Raw genomic sequence first — 17,946 nt, 5'->3', positions numbered from 1 at the left:
CAAAGTGTAAATAACTATTTATTTAGAAAATATGCACTTATTCAGAAAATAAGTAGAACTCAACTTAACTTTCAAAAACCTATTAAAAACAATTAAAATAATGTGAGAAGTAATAGGATTTTCATAGTACAAAGTAAAATATGGTGTATTAAAGTACATCAAATTCCCCCTCACTTAAACCGGATATTGACCTCAATTTTCCAATTCAAGTAGAGGAAGGTAGAGAAAAACTAAAAAAATGCCCTCAAAAGGAGGCAGAAAATGTAGAAAATAAGAGAGTTAGAAAGGTTCTTCTACTTTTTTCCTTTTTCTCTTTGATTTTTTCTTCTTTATAAAAAACAAACCTGCAAAACGAAAGACATTTGCAATTAAAAGTGTTGGTTATCTCCCACTAAGATCTTTGTTTAATGTCATTTTAGCTCAACGGTCAATGAGTGCAAGCACTCGTGGTGGTTCCTTAAAAATTGGCCACCTATCTATCCATCTCTCATATCCACTACTCTTCTTTTTCTTTTTCCAATGGAGTGGTTCATACTTCTGAACCTGTGGGGTGGTTTTAAGAGATTTGTATTTATGACTTCGACCTTTTCATCTCCCACCTCAAGGGTTGACCTTCCCCTCTTAACATTAAAATTTTCCTAGTTTCATGGTCCTCTAGTTTTTCCTTTTTAGACGGGACCTTGGTAAATAGTACATTGATGTGGATATTTTCTAATATTTCCATAGACCTTTTGGATTGGGCCCCTACCTTAGCCTCCATAAATCTTTGCAGGAAAGGAATCAGTAGCTTGTAGGGAGGAGGAGAAACTTAAGTTGCTTCCTTCTTTACCTCTTTGACAACCTCCTTTTCAGATTGTGTGAGTAAATTTTTCTCAACCTCTACCATTTCCTCACCAGAACTTTCCTCAACATCTTTATCACTCTCCCCAGAATTTTCAACTTGTTTTTCACTTTTTGTTGTTACAACATTCACATGTCCCTTAGGGAATGGTCCTAGAGGGATGTGTGTAAGCTAAGAGATTTTGGTCTCCAATGTATGGCTACGAGTCACAAGGGACTCAACCATATTGTTTAGATGCCAAAGGACTTCACTAGTTTTGAGATTTTGGTTTATAAACTCTTCATTATAGAGAGTTTGCATCGCCACAAAACTCTCCATCAATGATTCTAGGTTAGAGAGAGCTTGCATCTCAATAAAATTCTCCATTAACAATTCAAGGTTGGTTTCCTGAAAGGTAATGATTATGCCATATTGGGGACAATGCGGTCCCACGACATGCTAGGAGTAGTTAGTGTAAAGAAAGTTTGGGTGATTTCCCCATTCCGAATTAAAGGTTTTAGAGTATGGGCTTACCAAGTCATGGTTCACATAATTGCCCATCTCTTGAATAGATCCTCCAGTGAGAATCATTCTAAAAGGAAAGAACTTTTTGCAAAAAATAAAATAACAGAAAATAAAGGTGTTTTAGTCTAAATGGGATTGGAATAAAACTTTGATATCAAAATGCCTCCTCGACAATAGCGCTAAAAACTTGGACGTGTGCGAACTGCAAGTGCACGGTTCTGTCAAGTAGTAAAAAGATCGATCCCATAAAGAGATGTTTGATTATCGAATTTTACTCTAACTATGTTTAGCTAAAGTCATCGCAAAAGAGTTTGTTTGATGAAGTTTGAAATAGAAATTGAGAAATAATTAAAATAGGACATGGGTTTTGTGATTGTAACTCTACACTCACCCCCAACAATTTATCCAAATTCGGTTACGAGATTAATTTGAGTTTTCATAGAAAAGTAGATAAAAGTGTCTGTCACCCACTTTCATGGTGTGCACAATCTAGACATTAATCTCGGAACGACTAACGAATTTTTAAATAGAAAGTGAGCCGACTTGCCACGAAGGGCGCCTCGTTACTCTATTGTTTATAAATCCACTTACGGATGTCGAATCATTATCTTTCGATACATGATAGACATATATGTTGCCTTTTCTTTCACAACTGACATAAACGTGTGAATTATATCTCGAATTCTAAAATAAAAGTACACTCAATATTTTTTCTCGTAATACTTTAGTAGATAAATTCATTGGGGTTGTCATGAGATAATCTCTCACAACCCCTTCTCCTTATGGGACTACTCGCACATGGTGAGGTAACCAAATTAAAGCAAGTAAAAGTAATAACAACTTGAAATGAAATGCAAGCAAGATTGCAATACCAAAAGTGTAGAAAAATTAAAAGAGTTGCAAGAACTTAAGAAAAATACAAAGAAAATAAAAATTGCAAAGTAAGATGGTAGTGGAAGTGGTGTATCCCTAAGTGTCCCCCCTAGGTCTTCCCAATCTGCCTTCCTTCAAGTCTAAACCTCTATTTATACTAATCCAAGGCATAGGGCACTCATAATTGGCACTAATTTCGAGTGTTACTACTACTAATAACTGGTTATCATTCCTATGGAGGTTACTGATGATGAAAGGTCACCAAAACTTCTCAAAAATCAAAAGTTTGTAACTGTTAGAGGACTGACATAGGCCATGTTAGGGAACACGGGATGGTTGTGTTAGTATATGTTTGCTTGTATGGAGGGAGCTAAAAGGGACTAACACGGCGCGTGTCATGGTACACGGCCATATCGTGTTGGTCTCGAGAAAGTTTTATGGGAAAAGTCCATTTTCACTCGATCTTTGACCTTTCTTGCCCCGATTCGGTCCATTGACCTCTTATTACTTGAAAGCATAAAAAGGAGACAAAAATGGATAAAATTGAGCTAGGATGCTTGAAATTCTGGTATCAGATATGAGATGTCGAAGGTAATGTCACGACACTAATATCTTAACAACAGGTGCAATATAAACAGGATAAAAATAGAGAAACAATTGAACAAGCGACACAAGCAATTGTTAACCCAGTTCGGTGCAAACTCACCTACGTCTGGGGGCTACCAAGCCAGGAAGGAAATCCACTAAACAGAATTAGTTCAAAGACTCTCGGTAAACAAGTTCAAGTTACAGTCTTTTCACCTAATCTCTACCCATGTGACTTCTATCTAAGAACTCTTAGATATGAGACCCTACTCACTCCCCCTCAATCACAGTAGTGATATAATAACAAATACAAAAATAAAGAAGACACACTTCAAGGACACATACTTGATCTTGCTTAAAAGCTTCAACCAAGTAAACAAATACACTCGTACTTCAAAGCTTAGAGTGAACAAATTACAACACAAAAGTCAGTCCAATTCATACATCAATAATATGAATGAATGGCTCACAATACACAAGCTCACACAAGACTAAAACCCTAAAACTCTCTCACTTTATCGTTCGTTTCTTGTGTGTGTAAACCAGGTTTTACATGGCCTTTAAATAGAAGCTTTTTGAATGGGCATGGGCAACATAAAACCTAATTCTATTTTACTTGTGTATCTCCTAAGAAACAACAGCTAATCATCCCTTATTGGAAAATAGACCATTCTGGTTTTAAATCAAATTACTCCTTGAATGGCGCATTCAACCTCCATATAAGCACACACAGATTTGCATGAAAAGCGCAATACCAAAATACATAACATTCAGACTGAATGTTCTGTATACAAATGTCTTAACATCGGGTCTGACAACTTAGCTAAATCCTGCACAACCATATTTAAACAACCTGCAGGAAGCTGATATCACATGTCAAGACAACACGCGTGACATCTTGTGATAACACTAAGTTTTACCAAAATTGATGTCAACACAAGGAACCAACAAACTTCCCCTTTGGCAAATTTTGGCTAAAAGATACATTAGATCATATGTTCACAAGAAATCAATCAAAGTATCAGTTCAACAGCAGAAGTAAACATACACACATTACTAGAAAAAATAGCAACTAGTAAACACCCATGCGCTTGTGCTCAGAACACACCACCTCCCCCTTCAGCTAGTCCACACCAAGCACCAATCTGCTTCACACAGACAGAACATTTCTCCCTCCCTCATAACATCAAACAGCAGCTATAGCTATAGCTACTTCTCCCCCTTTTTTAGCAAAAAGAGACCAAAGAGACAAAATAAATGTTTATTTAGTCATAAACCAAAATGTCAAAAGTTAAGGGGTTACGAACCAAGTACATAATCAGCTGTAAGTAAGCTGAGATACAAACCAACAAAGCAGCAAAATAGAATTGCCAAAATCAAGAAAATCCATCACATCAATAAAAACCATCACATTAATGAACACCATCACATCACTAGGGACCAAAGTCAAAGGAGCTAATCAGAGGAGCTTGAGCTTGCAGCTTCATCAACACTAGAAACAGAATTTCCACTTGTCTCATCATTAGTTGCGGACCTCTTACTAGAGGTGTGGGCTTCAGCTTCCTTAGCATGATCCATATTTTCCCCTTCAGCTTGCTCCAAGCTTGCAATCAATGCTTTCAACGATTGTTTCCTAGCTGTTGCTACCCTTATCCCTTCACCCAGCTCTTTACAAGTCTCCTTCAGCTCAGCAATAGTTCTAACTTTTGAGGCTGACTTTTTCATGGCAGATGTCATGACAATGTCTTCGACATGACTGCCTTCAAACAGTTTATAGTGCACATACATAGCATGTTTTCTTCTACTAGGTAAGTCATTAGAACTCAGAATACCAGGGTGTTGATTCAGGATAATCCCACAAATCATAGAGGGAAAGGCAATAGGCAGCTTAACTGCATTAGTAGATGCATGCTTGATGATTTGTTCAAACATAAATCTACCATAGTCAAAATTCAGTTTGGTTCCAACAGCAAAAATAAACCTTCTAAGGGTATTGGCAATTATGGAAATGTGGTTGGTAGGCACCCAATTTGCAACTCCTATTTTATGCAATATTGCATACTTGACAGTCAACTTCCCAGCAGGAAGATGCTTTTTAATAGGCCATCCTTTCATCTGCCTTGCTGTAATTTCTCTACAGACCTCATTGTCTGTAGCTTCCAATTCACCTGCACCCTCAACTCTTCTTCCCAGAAAATTATTAATAATAGTGGGAGAGAATGTGATACACTTACCTCTCACAAACACTTTGCAAAATTCCTTGTTGTTCTTATCAGCAATATCCTCAGGAATGTTGGCAATGAATTCCTTAACTAAACCCTTATAGCACTGAGAGAACCCAGCCACAGTCTTCAACAACCTAGCAGCCTTTATCAGGTCCATTACCTCCTTGACTTCAACAACATCCTTTCCTAACTCCCTTTCCATAGCCACCCTTCTTGTAATCACAAATTTCCATTTGGCAACTCCATCCTCAAGATGGAAAGAGATATTATCCAAATGCACAACAACAACTTTACCAGGGGACTTCCTCACAGTGGTTTTCTTCACATGGGAGATGTCAGGGACATCTTCCTCAACATCCTCTTCAGACTCAGAGTCTTCTCTAACCTTCCTCTTCTTCACTTCAACCTTGCTCCAAGATTTGGAGGGACCAATACCAACAGTCTTCTTAGTTTTTCTCACTGACATAAGTTCAGCCACAAATCCTCCTTTTCGAGTCTTCATACGTTTAGCCACACTTGGCTTTAGGTGATGAAGTAAACTATCCTCTTGATCATCAGACCTATCATCCTCTAGGTCAATCACATTATTTGTATCATTATGCTTCTCAGAGTGGGAAGCATTGGCAGTTTTAGATGCCACCAATTTTCCTTTACCAGACACAGTTTACCCTAGGGAGCACAAACCTTCAGCAGCCATGTCCTTCTCAGAACTGGAGGAATTGTTATTCTTCTCACTATGTTGTTCAACCTTAGGATAAAGGTACATTTTAGACAGGGGAGTAGAGACTCCCTTCACAGAATGTCCTTCATTAAGGATTCTAGTGACTAGGTTTCTTATAACACGATCAATGTGGTGTATATCTTCCTTAGAGTTAGTGGCATGAGTTAAGATAGAAGGGATACTAGAGATGTTACCTTGATTGAGGCATGCAGAAGTTGAGGCATCCATGGGATGGTTTAAATCAAGGGCCTCGCAGGGAATAACTGATAGAGGAACCACATCCAGAATCTCATCATCATGAATGTCCATGGAAGGAGCACTAACCTTGTGAGTAGACTTAGTAGTTTTTGAAGCAGAAGTAGTTTGATGTTGTGACATCTTGAAGTTTTTGTGAAAAAAATGTTGTTGCCCTAGCAGAGAAGTGTGAGGAAGGAGCAGGAAGATGGAAGAGTTAGAGTAGGTAGTGAGGTTGTGGGGTAGCGTGTGAAAATGTAATAGATGGTATTTCCAAAACTAGGTGATGATTTACCATAATGGGGGCACTTCATTTTAGCCACATAGACACTACTTTGCTTACTTTTCCCACTCCATATTAACTACTACAAGTCTTCATAAATGCAAAGCCCTAATTTTCCTCTCAGGACTTCAAACTGATTTGCATCCAATGCCTTTGTAAAAATATCAGCTAACTGCATCTGTTGAAACAGTTTTTAAGTGTCGGGTTTTGTTATCGTATCCATAGAGATTGTAAGATATCACTGCCGTTCAATGGTTGAATTAATCTTAACTTAATGTAACACTAGGGTTTTGGTTTTAATCAAGTTATCTTGCATACAAAGTAATTAATTGCGGTAAAAGTTATGTTTTGATTAATATGAGAAATATTGTCAAAGTTAGGTTTCAATGATTACATTTGCTTTGCATGTATTTGCTCGGTCAACAATCTTATAAACTCCTTTAGATGATAAATAATTTCACAAAGTCCTCTCAATGCGTTTCTCTCGAACACCCATTGTGAGTTTTGTCATTTTGATCCATTGTTTCTCTCGAACACAATCTATCAAAAAGACAACGTTTTGGTTCAACCTTATGGTGAACAAAATCATTCGTTACTATCTCTAGCTAACAAACAAGTTTGGATGAAAACCTAGGTCAAGAATCGGTAAACATCTCTCGATCAAATACCAACACAAAGAGTTTTAAATAGAAACAAAGTTTTCATCATATATTTACCGTTAAAGAGTTTACAAATGAGGATCCTTACATTTACACACAAAGCTTGGAAATCACCTACATCTAACCTTGACAAATGGAGACTTAGCTACTCATTTTCATGGTAGCTTGGTCGGCAAGTAAGAAAAGAGGGTTGATCAACATCCAAGTCGAATGATCGAAGTTGGATGGGAATCCACCTTCTTTTTGTGGAAGATGGTTGCTAGATGAAGAGAAATGAAATTAGGGCATAAAATCTCCCACAAAGCAATGCTGTAAAATATCTAAGAGAAAGTACAAAAAAATGGAAAAGTTGGTAAAAAAGTGGTCTGGGCTCAAAAAGTGGCACCTGCTACTTATAGACAAGTGCAGAACTGTCACGTTCGCTAGGCGAGCAGAATGGCTCGCCTAACGAAGGCCAAAAATGGGCACAAAATGCCCCTGTGCCCAGAGAAAACTGGGCCTGTGGAACTGTCATGTTCGCCTAGCGAACAGACCTTCGCCTAGCGAAGAACTCGCTTCAACCTTCGCCCCAGCGAGGTTGAGAGGTTTTGCTACTGGAATGCTCGCTGGGGACTCGCTAGAGCCTCGCCTAGCGAGCTAGTGCTGGCTGCTCTTTTCACCAAAACAGACTGAATTCGCTGCCACTTCGCCTTCAGTTCGCCTAGCGAATTAATTAACCAATTTACTGGAGCCTTTCGCTAGGAGCTCGCCTAGTGAAGGTTTTGCTTCGCCACATCCTCGCCTAGCGAGCTGGCAGATAGAATGCTTGTGAACTTGGTTCCTTTGCCAATTTTCTTGTGTCTTCATTTTCAATTAGTTCATGCCTTTTCCTGCACAATAACACACAAATCAAAGGCACCAAGCTTGCTTATCAATGTGATGCATTCTATGTAAAATGAATGTGGTTTTGACCACATTAGCAAGGAATAAGAGTGAAAGATGCCCACATATGATAGCTCAAAGAAGCACTTTTGGGCATCTAACAGCATCTCAGTAGCAACATGCTCTAAGGCTACAATCTTATCCTCCACGAGTTCTCTAATAAAATGGTGACGAATATCAATATGTTTTGTCCTGTTATGCTGAATATGATTCTTAGAAATGTTTATAGCACTCAGGTTGTCACAGTACAATGTCATGGCATCTTGCATGACATTATATTCAGTCAGCATTTGTTTCATCTACACCAGTTGAGAACAACTACTTCCAGCTGCTATGTATTCAGCTTCAGCAGTAGATAGAGACACACAATTTTGCTTCTTACTAAACCATGATATTAAATTATTCCCCAAGAAGAAGCATCCTCCTGATGTGCTTTTCCTATCATCAGCACTTCCAGCCCAATCAACATCACAATATCCAGACAGCACAGATTCAGATCCATGAGTGTATAACATCCCATGGTCACTAGTGCCATTGACATATTTCAGGATCCTTTTCACTTGGTTTATGTGGCTCACCTTTGGTTCAGCTTGATATCTAGCACATACACCTACAGCAAAAGAAATGTCAGGCCTGCTTGCTGTGAGATATAGCAGACTCCCTATCATGCTTCTGTAGAGACTTTGATCCATACTGACACCATTTTCATCTTTAGACACTTTCAGATGAGTAGGAGCAGGTGTCCTCTTGTGGCTTGCGTTCTCCATGCCAGACTTCTTAACAATATTTTTGGCATATTTACTTTGAGATAGAAAGATAGAATCTTCCATCTGCTTGACTTGCAGGCCAAGAAAATAGGTTAGTTCTCCAACAAGGCTCATTTCAAATTCAGACTGCATTTGCTCAACAAAATGTTGAACCATCTTACTTGACATCCCACCAAACACAATATCATCCACATATATCTGAGCCACCATGAGCTTTCCTCCTTCATCTTTGACAAATAAAGTCTTATCAATGCCTCCCTTCCTGTATCCATTATCAATGAGAAACACTGTGAGTCTCTCATACCAAGCTCTAGGCACTTGTTTCAACCCATAGAGAGCTTTCCTCAACTTATAGACATGCTTTGGAAGATTTGGGTCTGTGAACCCCTTAGGTTGTTCAACATACACTTCCTCATTAAAGTAGCCATTTAAGAAGGCATTTTTCATATCCATTTGGAACAGTTTAAACTTCAGAATACATGCCACTCCTAGCAATAATCTAATGGACTCCAGGCGAGCTACAGGAGCAAATGTTTCATCAAAGTCAACTCCTTCAACTTGAGTGTATCCTTGTGCTACCAATCTTGCTTTATTTTTAGTAACCACACCTTTTTCATCAGATTTATTCTTGTAAACCCACTTTGTTCCAATAACATTTATTTCTTCAGGTCTTGGAACCAATTCCCACATTTCATTTCTCTTGAATTGGCCTAACTCTTCCTGCATGGCATTGATCCTGAATTCATCAGTTAAGGCTTCTTTGACATTCTTAAGCTCAATCTTGGACACAAAACAGGCATGTGAGATCACTTCCCTTGATCTAGTGCTGACCCCTTTATTTGGGTCTCCTATAATGAGATCTTTAGGATGATCCTTCTGAATTCTGATAGAGGGTCCCTTATTAACTTTAGCAGCTTCAGGTTCAGCTTGAGTGGACTCACTCTCATTACTTTTGTCCAGAAGATCAACTAGGGCATCATTCAGAAATGTTTCAACATCGTCTGTGACATCGGTCTCTTGATCATCAATAACAACATTGATAGATTCCATCATAACTTTTGTTCTGGAATTAAAAACTCTAAAGGCTCTGTTGTTTGTTGATTAACCCAAAAATATTCCTTCATCACTCTTGAAGTCCATTTTCCTTCTTTGTTCACGATCAGCCAGGATATAACATTTACTACCAAACACATGGAAGTATTTGACAATAGGTCTTCTTCCCTTCCAGACTTCATATAAAGTGGTTGGGGTCCCTTTCCTCAAGGTTACTCTGTTGTGAACATAATAGGTTGTGTTCATAGCTTCGGCCCAGAAGTGGTAAGGCAACTTCTTAGCATGAATCATAGCTCTAGCAGATTCTTGGGAGTTCTATTTTTCCTTTCCACCACACCATTTTGCTGAGGGGTAATGGGAGAAGAGAACTCATGAGCAATTCCTTCAGATGAACAAAATTCAGCAAATTTACTGTTCTCAAATTCTTTCCCATGATCACTTCTGATTCTTATAACATGACTCTCTCTTTCTCTTTGAAGTCTTTGGCAAAGATCTTTGAACACATCAAACACATCAGATTTTTCCCTTATAAAATTCACCCGGGTATATCTGGAGAAGTCGTCCACCACAACATAGGCATACCTTTTCCCACCAAGACTTTCCACCTGCATAGGTCCCATCAAGTCCATGTGGAGAAGTTCCAACACTCTAGATGTGGTGTCATGTTTGATCTTCTGATGTGACATCTTTGTCTGCTTTCCAATCTGACATTCACCACAAACTCTTCCTTCATCAATCTTTAATTTTGGGATTCCTCTGACAGCTTCAACAGATATGATCCTTTTCATTCCTTTAAGATGCAGATGACCCAATTTTTGATGCCATAGTTTCACTTCTTCTTCTTTAGCTAGAGCACATATTGATGAATAGCTAGTTTCTTGAGAATTCCACATATAGCAGTTGTCCTTAGACCTGACTCCTCTCATGATCACCTCATTTTTTGCATTAGTAATCAAGCATTCAGTTTTTGTGAAGTTCACATTTAGACCTTGGTCGCATAGTTGATTGATACTGATCAGGTTTGCAATCAATCCTTTAACAAGCAACACATTATCAAGGTTAGGGACTCCAGGCCAATTCAGCTTTCCAATCCCCTTGATTTCACCCTTTGCTCCATCACCAAAAGTTACATAGCTGGTGGCATGAGGTTAGAGGCCAATTAGCAGGTTTTTGCTTCCAGTCATGTGTCTGGAGCATCCATTGTCAAAGTACCAATATTCTTTGGCTGAGATTCTGAAGGAGGTGTGAGCTATCAAGTTAGTAGCACCAGCCCTAGGAACCCACTGTTTTCTGTTAACAGGGATGTGTTGTTTGGGTCTAGGTTGATCATGAGTAAGACTAGGATAACCATACATCCTGAAGCAAAATGGTTTTATGTGGCCAAATTTCCCACAGTAATGACATCTCCATCTTTGGTGTTTTCCTTTATGTTGTCTTTCCTTGTGATGTTGAGACACCTGATGTGACATCTTTGGTTTGCTACCAGTGGGACTATAATCAGGAGAGGATTCATTGAACCCAAGGCCAGTCATGTCTCCTACCATATTTCCAGTCTGGAGGATTTTGTCTAAGGTGTCAGATCCACTATTTAGCATTCTGACATACTTAGTCATCTCATCCAGTTTGGAGTTCAGGAACACGGCTTCGATCTTTAACTTAGAAATAGTTTCTAAGTGTTTTGTCTTCTCATCCTCTAATTGGGTTATCAGTTTCTTCTGATTCTCCACTTGTTGACACACTTCTTCACTTCTGAAACACAACTTTCTATAGGAAGTAGCTAATTCATCAAAGGTTAATTCATCATGACTGGAGTCTTCATCAGAATTCCATCTTCCAATCAAGGCAGTCACAAGATTGGCAGACTCTCCTTCTGTTTCACTTTCAGAATTGTCATCAGACCAAGTAGCAGTAAGACTCTTCTTCTTTTTCTTGAGATAGGTCCCACATTCAACTCTAATGTGTCCATACCCTTCACATTCATGACACTGAATTCCTTTGCCCTGTTTGGATTTTTCCTCAGATTTTGTTCTTCTTCCAGCATCATTGGGCCTACTGATGTCAAATGAGTTATTCTTGACATTATACTTTGACCTCACATCCATCCTCTTCAGGAGTTTGTTGAATTATCTCCTAAGTAATGCTACATCATATGCCAGACCTTCATCAGTATCCTGATTATCGTCTTCCTCTTTATCTTCAGTGTTTGACATAAAGGCTATGCTTTTGACTTTTTTCAGATCCATCACTCATTCCCAACTCGAATGTTTGGAGGGATCCAATTAGCTCATCCACTCTCATCTTGCAGATATCTTGAGATTCTTTTATGGTTGTCACTTTCATGGAAAATCTCTTGGGAAGTGATCTGAGAATTTTCCTCACAAGCTTTTCATCTGACATCTTCTTGCCCAGGGCTCCTGAGGCATTAGCAATTTCAAGGATACTCATATGGAAGTCATGAATACTTTCATCTTCTTTCATCCTCAAATTCTTAAACTTAGTAGTAAGCAGCTGCAATCTAGACATCTTCACTCTAGAGGTACCTTCATGAGTGGTTTTCAGAATATTCCAAGCATCTTTAGCCATCTCACAGTTATTCACCAATCTGAAGATGTTCTTATCAACCCCATTGAATATAGCATTCAATGCTTTAGAGTTTCCAAGAGCTAGTTCATCCTCCTCCTTGGTTCATTCTTCCTCAGGCTTCTTATCAGTTGTAACTTCTCCTTCCTTCGCAGTGAAGGGATGTTCCCAACCTGTTAGAACAACCTTCCAAGCCTTATTATCCAAAGATTTCAAGAAGGCTACCATTCGAGGTTTCCACTAGTCATAGTTAGATCCATCCAGAATTGGTGGTCTGTGTACAGATCCTCCATCTCTATCCATAGTACCAGAAAGTAACGTCCCAAGATCTCACCCAGAACCAGAGCAGGATGCCTGCTCTACTACCAATTGAAATTCTCGTATCAGATATGAGATGTCGAAGGTAATGTCACGACACTAATATCTTAACAACAAGTGCAATATAAACAGGATAAACACAGAGAAACAATTGAACAAGCAACACAAGCAATTGTTAACCCAGTTCGGTGCAAACTCACCTACGTCTGGGGGCTACCAAGCCAGGAAGGAAATCCACTAAATAGAATTAGTTCAAAGACTCTCCGTAAACAACTTCAAGTTACAGTATTTTCACCTAATCTTTACCCGTGTGACTTCTATCTAAGAACTCTTAGATATGAGACCCTACTCACTTCCCCTCAATCACAACAGTCATATAATAACAAATACAAAAAGAAATAAGACACACTTTAAGGACACATACTTGATCTTGCTTAAAAGCTTCAACCAAGTAAACAAATACACTCGTGCTTCAAAGCTTAGAGTGAACAAATTATAACACAAAAGTCAGTCCAATTCATACATCAATAAGATGAATGAATGGCTCACAATACACAAGCTCACACAAGACTAAAACCCTAAAACTCTCTCACTTTATCGTTCGTTTCTTGTGTGTGTAAACCAGGTTTTACATGGCCTTTAAATAGAAGCTTTTTGAATGGGCCTGAGCAACATAAAACCCTAATTCTATTTTACTTGCGTATCTCCTAAGAAACGGCGGCTAATCATCCCTTATTGGAAAACAGATCATTTTGGTTTTAAATCAAATTACTCCTTAAATGGCGCATTCAACCTCCATATAAGCACACACAGATTTGCATGAAAAGCGCAATACCAAAATACATAAAATTCAGACTGAATGTTATGTATACACATGTCTTAACATCGGGTCTGGCAACTTAGCTAGATCCTGCACAACCATATTTAAACAACCTGCAGGAAGCTAATATCACATGTCAAGACAACACGCGTGACATCTTGTGATAACACTAAGTTTTACCAAAATTGATGCCAACACAAGGAAACAATAATGTTGAAAACATACATAAAGTTAAGAGGAAAACAAACAAGAAACACGATGCATTTATGCGTTATCATGCTAGAACTTCTTCATTTGGATCTTATGAAGCCCATGCAAGCTGGGAGCCTTGGGGGCAAGAAGTATTATTTATCTATGTTGATGACTACTCAAGATATACCCGGGTTGAGTTCCTTCGTGAAAAATCCAATACCTTTAGTGTATTTGAAGGTCTATGCAAGCATTTACGTCATGAAATTGAAGAAGAAATTAGTAAGATCATTTGTATTTGTAGTAATCATGGCAGAGAATTTGAGAAATCAAACTTCTCTATCCTATGTACCACTAAAGAAATAACTCATGAGTTTTATGCTCCAATTACACCTCATCCAAATGGTATAGTTGAGAGAAATAACCATACCTTGCAAGAAATGTATAGAGTAATGATTCATGCGAAAAATCTTCCATAATACTTTTAGGTTGAAGCAATGAATACTGCTAGGCATCTTAATAATCGAGTAAACAATTGTCTAGATACCAAGGCCACACACCATGAGCTACGGAGATGAAAGAAGCCACATTTTAAATACTTCCATGTGTTTGGCAGTGTCTACTATATTCTTGTAGATAGAGAACAAAGATGGAAATTGTATCCTAAAAGGGTGAAAGCAACTTTTTTAGGGGTATTGCATTAATAGTTTGGCGTATCACGTGTTTAAAAATGTACAAAATCTATGATGGAGTCCATAAATGTCATTGTTATTGATGTTCAAACCAAATGATCTCCCATGAAGATGAAAATGTTGTCCCTCCAGTTCAACGTGCTATAAAAAATGTTCCATACAATGAAGCCAACAACCTGCAGTTAGTTGTAGAAGATGACGACTCAGGGAATGATGAAGACATTGCCACACCCTAACTTTGACCCTTCATCTCTGAATCAATACATTTATCACAACATTTGCATCTCTGCATATCATAACATGCATTCCATGAGGCATAATACCTAATATGTTAGTCGAAATAAATTTTCGGATCTACAGACAGATCGGTTGAATCAATTTTTAAATGTGTGTCAAATTAGCGGGCAAAAAAGTTTAAAATCGGGCTTGCAGACGTCAGTTTTATCAATCTACATTTCGCGTAGTTTAACCTGGTGTGCTCGTTTTATTTTTTCGACTACTTTTTAGATCACATTTTGATCCTCTTGAGCCTTTTTAACCGGGCATTTTTTATTTTAAAATTTGACAAAAACTTGTATGTTTCCGAGAAGTATATTTTGCGTTGATCATTTAAGTGCATTCATTTTAATTTTTCGGGCACTTTTGTGTCTGTTTTTTAATTATTTTTAATCCTTTTATTTTTATTTTTTAGTCAAAATAATTATTGCATTTAACTAGGATATATTAGATAATTAGGTTAATTTTTTTTGTTTTATCTAATTACTAAGTATTCTCAAAATTAAAAGAGAATAAGAAATAAAAGGAGAAAGAACCAATTGATCCTTATCCACTCCCACAAACAAGGAAACGTGTCCTATTTTGATTTAAAGAGAGGAAAATATTTGAAGACCACTAGCATTGGGTACACATGTTTCTCTCCACTCAACTTATGTAACAGATCCCTCACTCTCCAATATTGAGCACCCATGCATAGGCAGCTGGCAGGGAATCCTATGTTTACCCCATCCCCCCACCCACCCTCTCTCTCTCTCTCTCTCTCTCTCCACGTGACAACCTCTCTCTCTCTCTCTCTCTCTCTCTCTCTCTCTCTCTAATTCATAAAATCTCTCTCGTGTGACATCTGGTGAAGAGGAAGAATAAAAGAAGAAAAAAATAGATCAAAAAGTGTGTTCATTTTTTGGATAAAAACCCTGCCAACACGAATAAAAGGAAGGAGCATCTCTCACCTCACGAATCTCTGCTTCATTCCCTCTCATTTTCTTCATATTGAAACCACATTAAACATCCATTTTCGACCCTCCACCTCCATGTGAGACTAATCTCTTCCACATAACCTTTAAACCACCGAAACACTCTTTAACATCTTCTTCACCTCACCTCGAAACCACTTCATTCCACCACACAACAACCACATCGAAAAACTCATTTACCTCACCTTGAAACCACTTCATTCCATCACACAACAACCACATCGGAAAACTCCTTCACCATCATCTACACACTCCTTACACCACATGTAACAACACTAGACTCCTTTCCGTTCCACCGTGCGTTTATTTCCACCATCAAAACATAGCAGTATCAAAGCCCAACCATACTCACTCTTGGTTTGACCACCATCGATTTCCCCTGTTCCGACCATGGTTTCCAAAGGAAACCACCTTTCGTGACCACCCTTCAATCAACTGAAACATGCACATTCATAACTCTTCCATTCTCCTATCAAATACTTTCATCACCGACGCCATCAAAACAATAATCGTGCATGAACCAAACACCATGACCCATTGTTAACACCCTTAACAACCTTGTTTCCTTCACACCTCAATGTCATACCCTAATTTTTACCCTTAAGCTGTATAGCATCTTAACCAAAAATTGCATTCATACTTTCAATTTATACCTAATATGGTCACAAGCATGGATCTAAGTGATTGTGCTCTTGGTAACCTCTCCTTGGTTGTTTGCTCAAGCTAGGGTTTGGTATCTCATTCATTGTATCACCCATTGCCTTGCTTTGCCTTATTACTTGTGTTATCTTTGAATTGTTTGGTCTATCATCCCCATGTACTTGGCTCAAAGTATATACATTACATTTGCATCATTCATCACTAACTTCATGCATTTAGATAGGTTTTTTCTTTTGTGTTGTGCTTGTTTCTTTTGTAGTTAGATGGTGCAAGGTTTGAGAAATTTGAAGAAAGGGCATTGTGGTATTAATCATTCAAGATTTATCATTTGACATTGAATATCATGATGTGCATGGATCTCACAAGGAATTGCTTCATTGGCTCTAAGATTGGATAGGTTGACTTCCAAAAGTCCTAACTTTTTCATAAAGCAATCCATGGATGTATTTATTTTTAAATTGAACTCTAATATTAATCATCTACAAATTCTCTTCACATGTCAAGAACCAATTATGGATGGAAATCCATTTTTAAAGGCAAAACATCTTAAGTTGTCTAGGGTTTTGACCTAACTTTCAAGCTGAACTTCCCAAGGTCATAAATTGGACAATACTTATCATATGGAGCCCATTCTTTTTTACCATATACTCAAATTAAGATCCTATACTAGTTTTATTCATTGTTCAAAAAGAGATTTTGGCTTGGTTTACCATTTGAGGTTGGAGGTCTCCCTACTTAGTGCCCTCATTTTTGCTCAACTTCAATTGACCATAACTTGTTCAATTTTCACCCAAATGGGGTGGTTATTTTCACCATATCAATATTGAGGACATTCCTGGCAAGTTTTCTTTTGATCACAAAATCCAATTTTAAGTGGAAGCCCATTTATTTTGGGAAAACATTACAGGTCATCTTTGGTTCCTAGTGATTTGGGGTCAAACTTCAAAACATCACATCTCCTTTAATTTTTAGCCAAATGAGGTGGTTCTTTTTCAAAGTCAATCTCACCACCATTGTGGACATTTTATCTTCACACATCCAAGGCCAATTTTGAGTGGAAAAGGGTGAATGAGGTTCGTACATTATAGGTCATTTTGCCAACTTCACTACCCCATAAATTTCTCATTTTTGACCTAATTGAGCTGGTTCTTTATTATATGATCTTATATTTACATTATCTATAACTTTCATTCGTTGTCCAAAGGCAAAAAATGCATAGATCAAGGACTTGTAGTGCAAACCTCAAGGCTGCCAAAATTGCCCAAAAGTGAAAAAATGAGTTTTTTTATCTAAGAGCTTTTTGGATATTTTTCCAACTCAAACACCTCACAAATGGTTCATTTGACATGTGTGCATCACATTTGAGGTTTATTCAAGCCAAAACTCAACTGACCATCTTGTACCTTGCATTTCAAGTTATCCATTTAAATCACATAGCCATTTTCCAAATTACACACTTTTGAGCTCAATTTTTGGTGCCATTCCACCATATACCAATTATGTTGTGTGTGTGCATCAAGATATGCCATGGTTGAGGGCTCAAACCATGACTTGCCTTCCAACCTGAGCCATATTGAATTTTTGACCAAAAGCTTCTTTCTCCCAAACCAATTTCCCTTTCTCCAATTGGACTTCAAACATATGTTACAAAGCTCATTTACACTTGTTGTTTGCACCCATACACGACCTGTACCGTGCCAAATCCCCACATACCTCAAATTTGCTTTTTTCACATTTTAGAAGCGAAACACACAAAGAGGCAAGAGCATTG

General features: G+C 38.1%; 1 protein-coding gene across 1 annotated transcript; it reads right to left on the bottom strand.

Annotated features, from left to right (window-relative positions):
- Window positions 1-4,258: 4,258 nt before the first annotated feature.
- LOC127121682 (uncharacterized) lies at window positions 4,259-6,127 on the bottom strand. The gene is made up of 3 exons (XM_051052134.1): window positions 5,713-6,127; window positions 5,038-5,598; window positions 4,259-4,563 (listed from the first exon to the last, which is right to left on the bottom strand). Exons 1-3 carry the CDS (start codon window positions 6,125-6,127, stop codon window positions 4,259-4,261), a joined length of 1,281 nt encoding a protein of 426 aa, XP_050908091.1.
- Window positions 6,128-17,946: the final 11,819 nt, after the last annotated feature.

This window comes from Lathyrus oleraceus, chromosome 2 (assembly GCF_024323335.1).
Source record: "Lathyrus oleraceus cultivar Zhongwan6 chromosome 2, CAAS_Psat_ZW6_1.0, whole genome shotgun sequence".
NCBI classification, from domain to species: Eukaryota; Viridiplantae; Streptophyta; class Magnoliopsida; order Fabales; family Fabaceae; genus Lathyrus; species Lathyrus oleraceus.
This window is presented reverse-complemented; position numbering and strand designations above follow the sequence as displayed.

Coding starts and splice junctions, on each gene's coding strand:
- LOC127121682 (XM_051052134.1), bottom strand. CDS start 6,127: ATGTCACAACATCAAACTACTTCTGCTTCAAAAACTACTAAGTCTACT. Junction 5,599..5,712: donor GAAGGACATGGCTGCTGAAG/GTTTGTGCTCCC, acceptor TGATTGACCTAG/AGGATGATAGGTCTGATGAT. Junction 4,564..5,037: donor TTGCAAAGTGTTTGTGAGAG/GTAAGTGTATCA, acceptor AACTGTTTGAAG/GCAGTCATGTCGAAGACATT.